At 43.0% G+C, this 17,067-nt stretch overlaps 1 protein-coding gene across 2 annotated transcripts in view; it reads right to left on the bottom strand.

Annotated features, from left to right (window-relative positions):
* Positions 1-14,825, bottom strand: part of CTTNBP2 (cortactin binding protein 2) — a 91,236-nt gene extending 76,411 nt beyond the window's left edge. The window contains exons 1-2 of one of the 2 annotated variants that reach the window (XM_083800035.1): positions 14,319-14,825; positions 2,432-2,539 (exon numbers count right to left, since the gene is read on the bottom strand). In XM_083800035.1, the coding sequence (XP_083656161.1) occupies positions 2,432-2,539; positions 14,319-14,435 (225 nt within the window). In that variant the 5' untranslated portion in view covers positions 14,436-14,825. Of the gene's footprint in view, positions 1-2,431; positions 2,540-13,809; positions 14,249-14,318 lie in introns of those variants that run through there. The other variant, XM_083800036.1, reaches the window with a different exon arrangement.
* Positions 14,826-17,067: the final 2,242 nt, after the last annotated feature.

Here is a 17,067-nt window from a genome sequence, read left to right as displayed (position 1 = left end):
GATTAAAAGACCCAGTTCTTTAGTCTTACAAAAAGATCAATAACATATGAAATAGCGTAATAAATGTATACATCACAGAAACTAAAAACTGACAGGAAAATCACCTACGAGTAAAAGACAATTTACATTGTCTACTATATGGCTTGAAATTAACCAGTTCTGACCTATCCAAGAAATTAGTCTTTCAAACAAAAGCCTTGCAGTATTAGTAGAATAAAAACAAAAAGAAAACAGACAACAAAACACACACAGAAAACCACAGAAAAAGACCCACCCCCAAACATTACTAATTTTAAAATAGAGCTTTATCAGCTTCTGAAATAACAGAAAGTCATTTGCATTTCCTTATGGCTTTAAGGATACACAATGTATGCCCATTTGTCAAAATGAACCAAAGTCAGTACTAAATTCAACACAATTCCAATAGCATTATCTCGTTATTCTATTTTAAAAATTAGAAGAAAAAAAAAAAGGAACTATATCTGACTATCTAGCAGCTTTTTTGGAGGGTCCCTTAGAGGCTCTATCCACTAGTATTGCTGACTTGTGGTAAATGATTCTCAAGAAGCCAGAGGATCCCAAAGTATCATATTCCAAGATATCAGGCTACAGATCTTCAGCAGGTACAACTTCCAAGTTTCCCAGTACTGGTACAGTTAACCAGGCACATTGCCTGGAAGACTGAGCTCCATATGGATTTTGTTTAGAGGATTTTAGTATGACACACGGGAAGTGGAAATTGAGATGCAGGAGAATAAAAGAAAAGAAACACCACCGTTTTTCAACATTTATATACCATATGTGAAATGGAGCAATTTTTAATATTGATCTGTATTAGCTATCAAGAACTACCATGTACATACTAATATACTGCCCATTTCAGCAGGTACATGGGAATCCAATGTAGACTTTTTCTCTCCGGAGACTGCACTCCACATTTTTAGCATTTACTCTCATTAAATGTGTTTGTTTGGTTTTTTATTTTTTTATTTATTTTATTGAATCTCAATACATCCATTATTTGGTGTGCAGTGTAGTAGCTTGGCCATGAACATGTAGTAAAGAAAATTGTCTGAATATTATATTTGCATTCCTGCAGCCAAATCCAACCAACCAACCAACAAAAAAAAAACAACCATTCTGAATGGAGGTGTACACGTTGTTCCCTCTTTTACAAAATCTTAACTGGCAGTCACAGAAAAGAAAAGGTTCTCATCTGGACAACTGAGATGTGAAATTGTAAAGCAGCTTGATGAAAAGGCAATACATTTCAATGTATGCACACACATGAAGGCCCAACACCAATGAATTCAAAGTGCAGTAATCCCCCAGAATCATATTGCTTCCAGCACCTTATTGTCAGTACAAAGTGAAAATTGTATTTTATAATAGAGTTTTATACTTATAAAGTCTTTAGTTATTAATGCAGGTGCATCAGTGACAGCTACTTTAAAGGTCCATTTGCATCACGATGTGAAGCCACCACAAAACAAATTAAAATTGAATAAAAATGCATTTGCAATTGTTACTGTGACATTACAAATGGAAAACATTCCCACGTTACCTGGTTATCATTGCATATACTACTAATATTTAGTATTAATATATTTTATTACATTCAGCTTTTCCTTTAAGAGACCTTAAAGGGCATAATTTGCTTCTATCCAACTGTGAAGCTATAAGTATTTTCAATCCATGTAAGACTGTTTTCCCCCTAAACCTGCACTCTGTTTGGCAGCTCTGCTTAAATTGATCGGTAACAGAATAAAATTTAAATTTGTTACAGTCAAAAAATGTATCATCTTATTATTAAAATACAGTTGTTTGTACATTTCCAGTCAGCTTTCTAAGCTGACTTTCAGACTGCATCCTCTCAAAGCAGAAACCAACCTTCACATGTGCCTAGCACACACAAAAAAACACCTAATCAAGCACCTGTGAGTGCTGCTAGAATACATATCCTGTAATTTCCCTTTTTTTAACCAAAAAAAAAAAAAAAGCTTTTTCTTAATTGGACATAACCATCCAACTTTGTCACTCCTCCTGTCTCACAGAATGATTGGATGTACAAATATATAGAACATCAGAACAAACAAAGAATGGACTGAATTCTCTGTTGAAGTCATTCCTTCGTTTCACAAATAACAGATTCTACAGCATAAAAGAGTTTATAGAGGAAGTCATTTTCACATTTTTGCACTTCTTTCACTGAAACTTTATTGGTATTTTACACCAAAATTATACAGAATTACTGAATGACAACAATTAAACAAGAACATGCTTTGTGATTACTGAGATTTAGTCAACCTAAAGCTTAGAAATCATAATTTATTCTTCCACTAATAACATTCTATGCTCAGTACAAAAGAATTGGCAAAAGAGAATGTAAAATATATATATATATATAAACCACAACAACCCTGTAACTTACCCGCAAAGCTTCAATTACAAGGTCTCGTGCTTCTAGTTCTCCTTCCATTATACTCAAAAGCATCCGCAATTCTGGCTTGCTCAAGTTATCCACATCAAACTCTTTTTTCTGTAACAAACAAAACACTAATGAACACACTAATTAAATGTTTGTAATGGTTACTGTAGATATGAAATGAAGACATATCAGCATCCTAATTATGGGTTACTCAAACATCCGTGACTGTCAAAGTTGAGGTGGCTTTCTTTGTAGCACACAAAGTCAAAATAAATAGTCTGTTTCTTTTCATTTAAGGTGAAGAACTTAAAAGCCCACCAGCATGGCATTGCTTCAAATCCTATACTGTTGCAAGAAACTGACCCTTGAAAGTCTCATAATTGATAAGGGTGAAATGATAAAAAAATTAACTTTGTTCCTATATACAGCCTTACAGTGACAGAAACATTTCAGCAGACCTGAAATAACACATCAAGAATGAAGGCAAGAGAAGATGACAGAACCAAATTACAGGACTGTATGTGAAGTTTCGAAGCACAGCTTGAGAAAAGACGTGAAATCTTATCTGTACACTTAATTCACAGTCCCCTTTTTTTGACTGGAGGATATAGTTCAGGTTTAAGAGGCACTGACAAACAACAGTTTATAGCAACAATTATCTCCTCACTCTGCAGTTATCAAGCTTCCTATAAGCCTGACTTCCACTTCTGAAAAGGCAATAGAATGAGTTTATAAGATCACTGAGCACGTGTAAACACTGTCTGCTTGGAAAGTCAGCATGGCTCCTGTAAAATGAAGTTCCTGCCTCATACTGCTAGGGTCCTGAAAGGCTGTCAACAGACAGGTGGGTAGAGGGGATCCTTTACTGCATGAAGTTCTCACCCACAGGAAAGGAATTGGACAGGTAAAAGGATTACGAGAGGAGGAGTAACTATTGTATGAGGAAAGACCACAAGGGTGGAAATCTTCAAGATTTGTATCCCCCCACGCAATCTCTGAGTGATCTGCTCTTGATACAAATTACAAAGGTAGGGGATAAGGTGAATACGAATTGGTTTTGTTCACCAAACTCCACAATGCTAACAGAAGGAAACAGTGAAATTAGAAGGAGATCATTTTAAGGGAGAAAAAAAACAGCATCTAGTTCATGTGTTAGATTCAGCTGACCATTGTGATCTCCCATACGCTGTTCACTGCGAGGGAAATACTACAGTCCTTGCTATGACACAGACGTGTCTTCTAGTGAAGCCCCGAGATGAGGACACTCATCTATCTTCAGTCTGAAGTAATCAGCTGCCAAATTAGCTAACTGCCTATCTGGGTATAGAGTCTACTCTCCCTGGAGGAAGAAGTCAAATGTAAGAGTTCAGCTACCCAGGAGCTTAGCTTCCTCTCAGGAAAATCCAATAAAAATTAAGGTACCATTTCCTCTTTCTCAAGGCAAGAAGAGAGAAAACAGTCGTCTTTCCCTCTGGTTAGAGGGATGGATCAAAAGTACCCCAAAGCCCTAACTATATTAGATTTACTCCGGGTTCCCTTTTTTTACTTTGCAGTTAAAACACAGGTGCACAAATGGCTAGTGAGAACTGTGTGCCAGAACATTAGCTGTTCATATTCAACGTACAGTGGGCTAAGCTTCTTCATCTACTTGAACCACATGGATCAAGAGAAGACCGATGATTTCTATCAAATATAACTTTTTCTGGGACAGAGCCATCCACTCCAACCAATATTTCTAGACTGACCAGCAATTATCCTCCACCAACAATTATCCTCCAATTTTGCTGCCTGGCTCAGCTATTCTGCTGATACAAAAGATCCTTCATGCCCATGTTTAAGAAAAACAACCAGTTTCTTTCTCTGAAGGCTTTTTCCCAACATATGCTGCAGCAGCCTCTCACAGTGCTCCACATGGCCCAGCAATCAATGGATGTGCATGAAGTGCAGTTACTGAAAGCATGCAGCTCCTCATGAAATTTGACTAGATTTTGCCTCATAGGCTGCAGCAGATTTCACTCTCTGCAATTCTAACCACTAAATTTGTCAGATAGCAAGACCCACTTATCCACCCTCCTTCTTGTATGGACTACTTCATAATATCTAAAGGCTGAAGGACAACAATGGATCTATTCATATAACTTCCTTTAATACATGAAAAACCATCTCTGTTTTTCAGATGGAAAGCTGATGCAGAGACATCAAGTACTTTTTCCAAACCACACAGAAAGCAATGTAAAAAAGCCTTAAGTCTCCATTCAGTGGTTTCCCTTTCAAAAAAATACCTGCCTCCTCTGACAAAAAAATAAAAGGCACCCAAGACTTCTGATAGGCACAGCCAAAGTTAAGAGGGGCATCCACAAAAGCACAGTGCAAGAAACATGACCCTACTCTTTTCTCTGAGTCAGTAAATTCTGCTTGTCAGGAGGTAAAGCCCAGGGCAGCTCTTTGTCAGAAGACCGACTGTACATCACAGGTGAAACATTTCTTTCCTACAGTCTTCCACAAGACATAAACGAAAAGACCTTTACATTCTTTACAAACCAGAGGCATAATTCAACATATGTGATGCAAGATGAGCTTTTTAAACTAACCATCTGATCAAGTAATTAAAGTAAATCTTACTCAAGTACATACCACAAACTAGAGCATGTGAAAAGACAGCAACAATGAGCAATTCATAAAATCGTAGAACCATAGAATATCCTGAGCTGGAAGGAATCCACAAGGATCATCGAGTCCAACTCCCAGCTCCACACAGGACCACCCAAAAATCAGACGCTACGTCTAAGAGCACTGTCCAAACACTTCTTCAATTCTGGCAGGCTCGGTGCTGTGACCACTGCCCTAGGGAGGCTGTCCCAGTGCCCAGCCACCCTCTGGGTGCAGAACCTTTCCCTAACCCCCAGCCTGACCCTCCCCTGTCCCAGCTCCATGCCGTTCCCTCGGGTCCTGTCGCTGTCCCCAGAGAGCAGAGCTCAGCGCCTGCCCCTCCGCTCCCCTCGTGAGGGAGCTGCAGGCCGCCATGAGGCCTCCCCTCAGCCTGCTCTGCTCTGGGCTGAGCAAACCAAGGGACCTCAGTAAATCCTCATATGTCTTCCCCTCTGGACCCTTCACCATCTTTGTGGCCCTCCTTTGGACACTCTCTGATTGTTTTATGTCCTTCTTATATTGAGGTGCCCAGAACTGCCCACAGTACTCGAGGTGAGGCCGCACAGAGCAGAGCAGAGCAGGACAATCCCTTCCCTCGCCTGGCTGGCAGCGCTGGGCCTGATGCACCCCAGGGTGCGGTTGGCCCTCCCGGCTGCCAGGGCACACTGCTGGCTCATGCTCAGCCTGCTGGCAACCAGAACCCCCAGACCCCTTTCCACGAGGCTGCTCTCCAGCCTCTCATCCCTCAGGGCTGCCCCATTCAAAAGTGCTCTCTGTTAATTTAAAGTTAGATATAAATAGACAAAAAATTTTAAGAGAAAGTCATACCAATGACGTACACAGCTTAATTTTTATATTTTTTTTCATTTTGAAAACTTGACTTGAAAAATAAGAACTAGCAAAGCCACTTTATACATGAACAGCTCTAGCACGTCAGACTAAAAGCCCACTTAGCCTCGCGTCCTGTCTCCAGAAGCAGCCAATAGTGGATGACTTGAAATCAGCACCAGAGCAGGACAAGCACATAATGATACTTCCCAGAAATACTCTTCCAGCCTCCAGCAGTTTTCACCTTCTGAGCCATAAATTATTATTTTGCACATAGTAGTCCCTTGAAGGACATAGATTTTGTGAATCTGCCCCTTTGCTTTTTGAATCTTTATGTAATTTTCGAATCCACAGCCTTCCTGCAGCTCATTGCATAGCTTGTGTGAAGAACCACCAACTTTGCTGCGTCTGCCATCAGCCACTTTTGTTGGATGCTTTCTGATTTATTAAACATACTTTTGGCATATGATGAAATAAAACTAATCTTCCTCTTAAACACTTCCCTGCCACCTTCTGGGGACCAAGGTGTCAGTCATGGCAGGCTTGCGTGAAGTTCTCTCATCCAGATGGAACATTTTTGGCCTGTATTACAGAGAAAACTGTTGTTTAGGCCTAGGAAAGTAATCTTCCTAACATCTTCCAGAGGAGCAGTAACACTTACATCTCCAGAAAAGAAAGACTCCATTAGTAGCTCATGGCTTATGTGTCATCTGGGGTTTAGCTACAATACCTCTGGTAGAGTGCCAAGCTGTAACAATTTAACCAACAATTTAACAACTATATAACCAAGCCATCCACTATATTTGTTTTACAACAGAGATACATGAATATGTTGCCCCAGGGTGAAATTTGGCATACACAACCAGAACATAGCCTTTTTTTTTTTCTTTCCTTCTTCCAGATTTTAAAATGTCTGGTTTATTTGATTTATAAGGATAAAATATCTGAAAAACACTGTGTCCTTTTCAGTTCTCTATGTCTCTAAAACTTCGTGTTATTTTTTCAGACCAACTTTGTAAGGGGTTTGTGTTGCCTGGCAGCAAGCACACTGACAACAGAGAAAACTGCTAATTAGCTAAAACTCAAATACCCGTGTACTCATCACAAGAGTATAGGGAAAATGCTAACCTGCACCATCTAAAGATAAACTGAGCTCTACTATGAGCCAAGAAGATGACATAAGCATAACCTCCAAACAAGAGAAGGCTGAGTTAGGACACAGGGATTGAACTGGAGAGGAAAACTCAGAAAGGGATGGAATGGGAAGAGCACCAAGAGACAAGAACAGAAGGGACTCCTTCCCACACACAGAGCTATTTAAACCAGAGATAAAAAAAAAAAGTCTTTAATGTTAGATTTATCCCCACCATGCCCCAAGAACAACAACGTTTCTCGTGAGGGATTGGCAGTACCAATATCTTGGTTTTACTGACCTAGCCCAGCTGATACCATTGGCAATTTCAGGAGCTAAAGGTGTCGTTCCTTGTGCTACCAGGGCAGCTGCTCCAAACTGTGCTGCCTTCAGCACAAGTGTGAATAGGGGCAGCAGGAAAGACACAGCTTTGTACCTTCCCTAAGCAGAACCAGGGCAAAAAGCACAGAAGCTGTGGATTAATCACAGATGACCAGAGAAAACAATCTCCTTCCTGCTCAGAAAGCAGCTGGGTGGCCTTTTTAGAGATGGAGATGGGTAGTAGCCCAGGACTTGGGAAAGAAAACTGTGAAGCATGATTAAGGGCTGAGGTGGAACGACAGGAGGGGAAGAAAAGTTAAAAAGACAAGAAGAAAAAATGGTGTATAGGAAAACACATAGGGAGCCCTTTCAGAAGGGAGGGAAAAGGTACATATCCACATTTGTTACATATTTTATGTGGTGTTCCATTAAATACACACAAGAATCCTCCTGAGGATTCACAAAGCAGACTTCCAAGACGAGCTTCTAAAAATAAAAGGATTTCCTATTACTTATCAGGTCGTACAAAGCAAACTTTTAATATCGTGACGGCCTCACAGCTGTCAGACCCACGAAATACTTGTACCAGGGAAACACAACCCTGATTCACACATTTGATGACAAATTTGCCAACTACCCTGATGTCCACCAGGTAGAACTCACCTGACCAAGTATAAGCACATTTCAACTGATTCTACTTTGTTACCTACATGTAAGTATCTGGTGCAATTTTAGGTATCTTGGGGATCAGAGAGATTCTTTTGGAGGCAGGTAGATATGATACAGAACTTAGAAGAATCACCCACACCATCTGGGCTGGTAGAAAGTCAGCTGGGATACCCAGAGCATGCTTGTGGATCACTTAAGGAAGCCCCTGAGACAGGTTTGAGACACCGAAAGGCAGGTGTCAGTATGTGAGTGAGGTGATGAATTTCCCGTTATTGCCAACAGAAAACCGATCAGCCCAGTCAAAACAGCCAAGAAAGCTGTTCAGCTTACCAGCCACCAGAACTATTTGCTCAAGGCTCCACTGGCAGTATCGGTCGGATTTCCACTCGCTGTAATAGGATAATTAACACTGTGCGTACATGTAAACATTTAAATTTAAGTGCCTTGAATCCCACCAATACCTCCAAGAGTCATCCGTCAAGCCACTTCACTTAAAGCCAGAGAAATTTCACAGATATGTTTCCAAAACAGATCATTCCTTGTAACCACTTAATTCTTTCCACCAACTATAAATGGAAGTTTCAAGATCTAGCTCAATGCAAACACGGCGATGCGCTCAAATGAATCCTAACCCTCTTGTAGCAAAGAAAACTCTGCAAACAGAAAATGTGAAAGAAGTAGTTACAAAATCCATACAGCATTCACAGATACTTAAGAGAAAGCACGATTTATTGACTTGGCTGTGGAAGGCCTGTTCTTTAGGCTGAAACCAGAGTAAGAGTGATGCCATGCTTCTCCAGAAATTATCTGATGGAAGAATACATGTCCGCTTCCCACCCCATCCAAAATGAACTTAAGAAGTAAGATGAGACCTATAGGAATGATCTTGGCAACAAAAACAACAAAAAAATAATATGAAGGCAGAGAAATATCTTTCAAGGAAAAGCAATACTGTGGAACTTGCTCCTAAACTCAGACCAAGTTTCTTCCTGAAAAGAATATCACCCAACTTTAACATCCAGGACTTAGACAAAATGTCATACAGTCACACCTCAGGGACCTTGAGGGTACTTTAAATGCATTTAATTACGCCCATCCATTAGTTCATTGACTTATTGGACTGTTCAGCACACAAAGTTACCAGCTTATACTGCTCCTCTCTTCTCCAAGCACAGCTCCCTTGCTTTCTGTTTTTTTTTTTTCAAAGGCTTTCTTTAAAAGGCATGGGGGAGGTTTTGTTTAGCTGCTGTGGATTTTTTTTGGCTTGGGCTAACTGCAAAACTTTTAACAGCTCCAGCATTAACCATAAATATACCTCAGAACTGAGAACTGTATTTTAGAAACAAACAAAACAAACAACAGAAAAAAAAAACAAACAGCCCACAGCCCCTCCAAAATTAGTAAGACACTGACCTTTACACATACCCAAATATTCTCATAGCTGTTAAAACATGTTTCAATCTATGAACAGCCACAAAGGTACTTAGATACCTAACTTGCACTGAAATCGAATCATCTGAAAGAGATGCCTAAGTCTTTTTTATCAATCTAGGCTTACAACAGTCCTTCGATGACCATGCTTAAACTGGTACTAAACTTGACAGGGAATTCCTGTTCAGAAAGTCACGTACTTGAAGGCCATTTCTAAGGCAAATAGCATGATTTGATCCAGGTACAGGTTCACATTCTTCAAGTTATCTTTAGAACTATTTTTAAACCTTTCAGAATTTCACACCTTTCCCTGTGCTATGTTAGAACCAAACCCCAATGCCCAGGAAACCTATAATTCACACACCACACAGGCAGTGCCTCCTCCCTAAGCCTACTTGACTCCTTCCTGTTTACATATTCAAGGATGACACTGGTCTTGTAAATCTACAGCTCCCTTTCTGGGGAGGAGTGGGTGCAGAGGCAGACCTCCAGCTGTTGTCTTCCGAAAATGAGCTCTTTCTTTACTTTTTCTGCTTCTTCATTTCCATCTCATCCTGTCTTGCTATACCACCTCTGAGACCAAAGCAACGCCTCTCTTCCCTACGCTTGCACAAACATCCAAGCAGCTGGGAAAAAAAGCAGGATGTATTAAATCCCACAGATTTGCCCCTCCACACCGCTACCTGGCTCACAGCACTGCCCCTCTGCACTTCTCCTTTAGCAAGAGGCAACGTGACAGGCCCATGTTTGGAAAAGAAAGGAGCATTTACAAAGTGGACGACATTCACTGGCTTTCTTTTTCCATTCCCCCAGACCCCTGCAACAAGGGAAGAGAGGCCGTGCTGCCAGCCGTGGAGCTGAGCAGCACAGAAAAGGCAGGATGTAGGCAGGGCTAGTGGGAGGCAGAGCAGAAAAGAGGTTGTGGAGCAAGGCTTGAACTTTACCACTGCACGATGGATGGATCGTTACCAGCCACTCGTTACAGTAGAGATGCAAAGCAGTAGCAGGACTGAAACAGACCGTGCTGTGTCTGCATCTCACCTACCTGTTGGAACACCCCAACAGCACTGTGCATCTGACCAGAGGAAAATAACTTCTCTGAACATTGCCACTGCACTGTAGTCAGATGAGGATCGTGGTAGTTAATCAAAATCCTTTTGGAAGAAATAATTTTCCAGGGTGCAGTCCCTACTAAGAGACTCAGTCTTTGCTTTTCAAGGGTTATGGTCTCATTTTCTGCTACATGCAGTATTTTTCAGCTAAGAATCTTTCCAACTTATCTACATCAGCCAGTATAACTGACCTGATCAAACCATCGTTTAGCATGTCACTACACTGCCCACAATGGCAATTCTACTACAAACGTTCTTGCAGATCGATAGATATTGAATACACCAAGCTAAGTATAAAATCCTCCTAACATGTCACCATAAAGTGTCATGGAACTTCTCTCCATTTATTTTGTTTAGTCATCAATTTTTAATCCACTTAATATTGACAATTTTTTTCTGTAGTGCAACTTCTTATGCTGTTACTTGATCCACAGCAACCCAGACTGACCCCGAATGATTTTTTCAAGTATGTAAACATCATTCTCAATGAACTTTTAACTGATGAAGGCAACAGAAAGATCCCTACTCATTTTAGAGAAGTCAAGATATCATTCCACCAATGTGCTCTATACATACAGCCTTACAGCCAGCAGACACTACTGCCTTCTGGAGAAAAATACCGTTTGTGCTTTTGATCACTGGTCAAGCAAAATCAAAACCAGAGATTTTACTGAATAACTTTAACAAATTCTCTGATTTATAAGAGGCTTTTCATGCTGTTTGTTAAACCTGCACTGAAGCAATAATGTGTGACAAGACAGCCCTCCATGCACAGCAGACTGGTGTTCAATGTTTCAACAAACAGACGGTCAAATTGAATTATTTCTTGCTCTTATATAATTATTACTGGTAGATATTATGCAGATGGAAGTTATTCAAAGATGTTTTAAAACACATGCATATTTTCCCTGAATTCTAGTCCAAATTGCACCACCACAATTTCACTGGCTCAGCCAATCAAGCTGTACAGGTATGAAAAAGGACCAAACCATTTCCATCCCATTTTTGTCATCCTTATCACAATAAAAATACCAATATTTTGCAAGAAAGAAAGCCCACTTGGTGGGCTTACCAAGAGCTGTGCTCCATCCAAGGGAACTCAGAAGGACAAGACTCTCAGCTTTGCTCCTAAATGTAACACTACAGAACAGCCTAGGCTTTTCTATCACTTTCTCTTGGATGGGTTGGGGGGGGGGGGAAAGCTGGGTGACACATTCTGTCCTTTTCTACAGTGCTTCTAAAAACAGTAAAAACCAAGTCTTTCTTTTCCCCCAGTGATGTTACTGATGGTGTACCTGACAGTGTACGAAGATACAAGAGTTACAGCATGAAGATACCCTACTGTATTGTCCTGCAGTGTACAGTTCCTGATTATACCATAAAAATTGCACATTAGTGCATTACTATTACAAATGCTATTCCTACAGTTTTCCATTGCACCATTTGTGCAATCAGGATTCTGAGAACTAAATCTAAAACTGTACAGAAAACAGTATTTCACTATAACTTGAGTTTAGCATGACTTACAAGACAGCCACCTAGATGTTTATTGTCATCCTAAATGTAAGCAAGATGATCCAATTCATAATTTTATATCTTGAATTTGAAGACAGAAAATAAGCTACTCACAGTAACCCTTCAAAAGGAACACTGGAGTACTGTATAAATATTTTTTAGGAATCTTTTCATTGCCCGTAAGTGTTCTTTTTACTTCCCTATACCAAGGATAAAATTAAATCGACAATTTAACATTTCTAATAGTAAGGGGAAAAAGCGTGCAGTGTAGAGCTGTCACTCCTTCATGACAATGAGAACATCAGATTGCATGAGCAGCTCATACTGCATTGCCTAACAGGACAATATTAAAGCAGTACTTGATTAAGCTACTTTTTTGAATTCTGAAGGTAGTAAGAACATGAAACACTAAAGAATTTAGTATAATTTTTACTCAGAACTAGGACTTGAAAGTATTTGATATTTTGCTTTTATGAATCATCACCTCAATATTCTTTTAAATCAAAGCCATGTCATTGTTTTAAAAGACAGCGATGTGATTCACTTCGTAAGGTTTACCTTTTTATTTTTTTAAAGTAAAACTCAATTTCTGTGACAGCGCAGGAGTTAAAATGTGCAAGTGAAATTAACTGGAGAGCCGGAACATGGCTTCAGATAAGAATTTGTGCCTACTTGGAAGAAAAGAATATGTATCTATATAGGGGTATATAGGGGTATATAGGGGTATATAGGGGTATATAGGGGTATATAGGGGTATATAGGGGTATATAGGGGTATATAGGGGTATATAGGGGTATATAGGGGTATATAGGGGTATATAGGGGTATATAGGGGTATATAGGGGTATATAGGGGTATATAGGGGTATATAGGGGTATATAGGGGTATATAGGCACACACACACTAGTAGTACCCTCAATTTCCCAGAAACTAGCGCCATCCTGCCTTCTGGGGTTGTTGCTTTCAGAAAAGACCCAGCCTAAACCTCGCAGCTCCTCGGCTGTATTGCCCCCGACCCGGCGCTCGGTTGCAGGGCTGGGCGCTGCCGGGGGGCTCACCCCGGGCTCTGCCGGGCGATGCCCAGGAGCTGAGCCCCCCGGCAGCCCCCCCACAACCCAAGGAGGGCTTCGCAGGGGGGTGAGGAGCCCCAGGGAGCTGGGGGCACCGTGTGGGGCTCAGCCCCGCGCTGAAAGGAGCGGAGCGGGCAGCCCCCGCGCCCCGCCACCGGCTGGCACCGGGGCGTCCCGCACCCCCGGGGGGCTCTGCCCGGCTGCCGTGGGGGGGGGCGCTAGAAGGGAAGGGAAGGAGAAAAAAAGGCTCCTGCGGGCTCGGCAGCCCGGGGAGGGTTATAGGATCGACGTTTCTCCCGGCCCCGGGCGCTGTCACCGCCTCAGCCCGCTCGGGGAGCGGCGGGAAGGCAGCGGGGGGACCCCGGGGGGACCCCGGCGCCCTGCCCTGCCCAGCCCCGCTCTCAGACAGCGGGGAAGGAACAATGGGGGGAGCCCCTCGGGTGGGGAAAGGAGGACGGGGGGACCCCCAGCGCCTCTCCCTTCTTCTCGCCCCTCGGCCGCAGCCGAGCCCCGTCCCGCCCCGGGGGGGAGAAGGAGGGCGGAGGGACGGAGCGGGGGAGGCAGGTCTCCGTGCGCCGCTTCGTCCCATCCCCGCAGCACCCCCTCGGCCGGCCGAGCCGGCTCTAACCCCCCGCGGCCCAGCCGAGCCCGTTACCGCCGCCGTAGCCGCCGAGTCGTCCCGGGCGCCGGAGCCCGGCTCGCCGCTCGCTCCCTCCGTCGCCATCTTCCCGCTGGAACGGCTCCGGCGCGGAGCGCGGCGCGGAGCCTTGTGGCAGCCGCCGCCGCCGCCGCCAAGGCGCTTAACCCCCTCCCCGCCGGCACCGAGCCCACCGGCAGCGGGGAGCTTAACCCCTCCGCCGCCGCTCCGAGCCGCCCCGGGCGAGCGAATCCCGGCGCTGGGCCAGCGGGAGCTCCGCTTTCCCCTCCTCCCCTCCGCCCCCCGCCATCGGGCGGAGGAGGGGGGAGCGGGACCCCGCGGCGGGCTGCCCGCCCGCGGTGGTGGCTGAGGGGAGTGCCCCTGGCACGGCGCGGCCCGGGCCCCGCGCAGGCACCTCTCGCCTCCTTCCCTTCCCTGCCTCCGCCGTGGCTTGGGAGGAGGAGAGTGGAAAGAGAGGGTAGAGGGGGGAAAGAAAGAGAAGATCCGGTGCGGTGGGCTTGGCTCACCTGGCCGGTTAGATCCAGCTGAAGTCTTTCAGGGAAGGGCACCTCTCTCTTTCTGGGGGGCCTGACAGGAAAGAGCACCTCTCCCACCGCCTCCCCTGTGGAGGGGGGGACACACATGGCTGTCACCAGCCCTTGTTTACAGACATGTTTTCGAGCCGGAGTGGCTTCAGAGCCTCTGTGAGGTGGACCTTCGTGCAGGCCTAGTGCTTTGAGGCCAGGTTAAAGAAAGCATCCCTGCAGCAGCCCTAGAGCTCATCCTGGCTTGGGGCTGCCTTTTGCCTTTCCAGACCAGTACCTAAGTCAAAGCCTGCTTTAACCCCTCCAGAGGAAGTTTCAGGCCATCATGTTAAGCCCACTACCCCATAGGCTATCTGCATGTCTGCCCCCCAAGAACATATGCCTTCCTCCAGGAGATGTTCCTCAAAGCCTTGCCTCAGCTCTTTTCCCCCTCAATGAGAACCCACCTGCCTAGCTATAGGCCAAATCTAAATGAACTCTTCTCTAGAAGAAACAAATCCGTGACAAGCCAAACTTGGGACCTGGTTATTCTACAACCTCATATAACTTCCACATATAACACAAGTAATTCCAAGGAGCCTTGCTGGTCTCCTTGTCTAATAGGGACACCTCACTTTCAGGTTTATTTCCAATTCCTTTGGCACCATGACCAGGAGAAAGAGACTGATGACTTCCCTTGATCAAAGTCAGCAAAAATGTTCTTCTAAGAATGCTGCATTTGAGGATATATGTAAAAACATATATGAACTTTCCCCTATACATAGCTGCATAGCTGGAAGGGGAACCAAGAGCAACAAGAGGAATAAACAACCGTGATACAAATGTAGGCTGAACAGTGCAGAATTCATTGTACAGGATCCATTACAGTGCACAGAAACTCTCCAGTCAAATAGATGCACCCTGGGTTTAGGAGTTTTTTAGGTTTTTTTTTTTTGGTTGTTTTTTTTTTTTTTTCCTTAAAAGTCATACAGCTTTCCTCCTACTCAAGTTTTTCACTTTCTATAGCTGTGGTGAGTGCTCACATCCCTTTCACTGCTGAAGCAGAGAAACTCCATTGATGACAGAGCCTAAACCTACTTATTTTATTCAGTTCCCAGAACTCTAATACCATTTAGTTGGTTTCATAATATATTGCCACTGCTTACTTTATTGAGAGCAAAGTACCATACATTACTAATTATTTATATAAAGTTCTAAGAGTATGTGGTGCTTTGCCGTTGAGAATCTCATTGAAAAGTCACTTGTTTCATATGGATATCATCATATTTACTCCACTCCAAAATGATTTTTAGCTTTTTAACTGGTTTGAGAGTATCTTTTATTGAATCCTGTCCACCATTATCATGGCCAATATTTCCCTGTTGTTTAACTTGTGTTGTAATCATCTGCTCGCCATCACAGTTACCTAAGTGTTTTTCTGTCTGAGCTGGTACAAAGCATTCACACGACATACCATGTAAGTTTTATATTCTTTAACTCCATCTGCATCACAGCAGTAATGTAGCAAAGGATGCATCATTTATCTCTTGCTCTGCTGAGATCATAAACTCTGGTTTAACTGATATTTTATCAATTACTGAGTGTACATTTATCAAAATAACAATGCATATTAGATTAGTCACAGCTTACCATCTCAGGCTTGAAAACTGTTCTCTCTTTCCTCATCTGAAGATAAATTTAGAAATGATTTCTGAGAGAGAAGGGGGTGGAAGACTCAGATCTCATCCAACAAAAATTAATAGGATAGATGGACCAGCAACACTTCAACTAAAAGTCCGCCCCCAGACAACTAATATCCAGCACATCGTCGAAGTGTTGGAAGTAGTTTGACCTACTGTTGTGGTCGAAAAGATGACAGGCGTGCTTCTGAAGGAGGAATGATCTAGATTTCTTTATGCCACTAAATTAATCATCTCAACATTTTGAAAATATTATTGATTTTTGTAATTGTATGAGCCTCTACTGGATGTTTGTATTTCTTAACTCTTTCCCCTAATGACAGCAACAAGACATACTGGTGGCATGAGAGCACTAAAATCCATATTGAATATTACTAGCTGCTACTGAGAGTAGATTCTCATGCAGTGTAGCAATCATTGCTGCGTCAGTGATGGCAGTGGGGCCCTAAAGTCTTTGAGATTTTTCTGCATGAAGAATGGCTTCGGACTTGGGACCAACTCTCTATTAGGAAGTGTTTTTTTTCTTTATTGTTAGTGCTGCATCACTGGACAAGGTGTCACTTATTCTCTGGTTTCTGTTTGTGCTACCGACATCTTTTCTCTCAGAACTGGCTTTACACCTTCAGTAGTATAACATCTGCACACATAACACGCGAATTCAGAGAGGGACAGCATGACATTGTGACTGCTCCCATAGTGCACTATCATTGCTATGCCTGTACTATGTGGAATAGAACATCTTAATGCGTGGCCAAGCCAGAGCCTTGCTAGCAGGAGAAATTGCCAGTGGTTTTTACAGATAATTTTATCACTACAGTAGGGCAAAGGAGTTGCTTTTCTCTGGCAAACTAGAGGTAATTTACTCTTTTTCTGCTGCTCCAGTTTTCTTGTGTTGAGTAGCAGAAAGAAAGGCCAAGCCTAGGAGCAGGCCTTAGAGCTGAGCTTTAAATGTGTTCCTCTCCTATGATTAGAGACCTGGCACACAGAGGTGGGATGTCCACAACTCACAGGATGCAGCTGCTGTGCTGAACACTGCTCATTCCCTCCATTAG

The sequence above is a fragment of the Anser anser genome (genome assembly GCF_964211835.1).
Source record: "Anser anser genome assembly, chromosome: 1".
In the NCBI taxonomy this organism is placed as follows: Eukaryota; Metazoa; Chordata; class Aves; order Anseriformes; family Anatidae; genus Anser; species Anser anser.
Note: the sequence above shows the minus strand (reverse complement) of the source record. Positions and strands in the feature narration are given on the sequence as shown.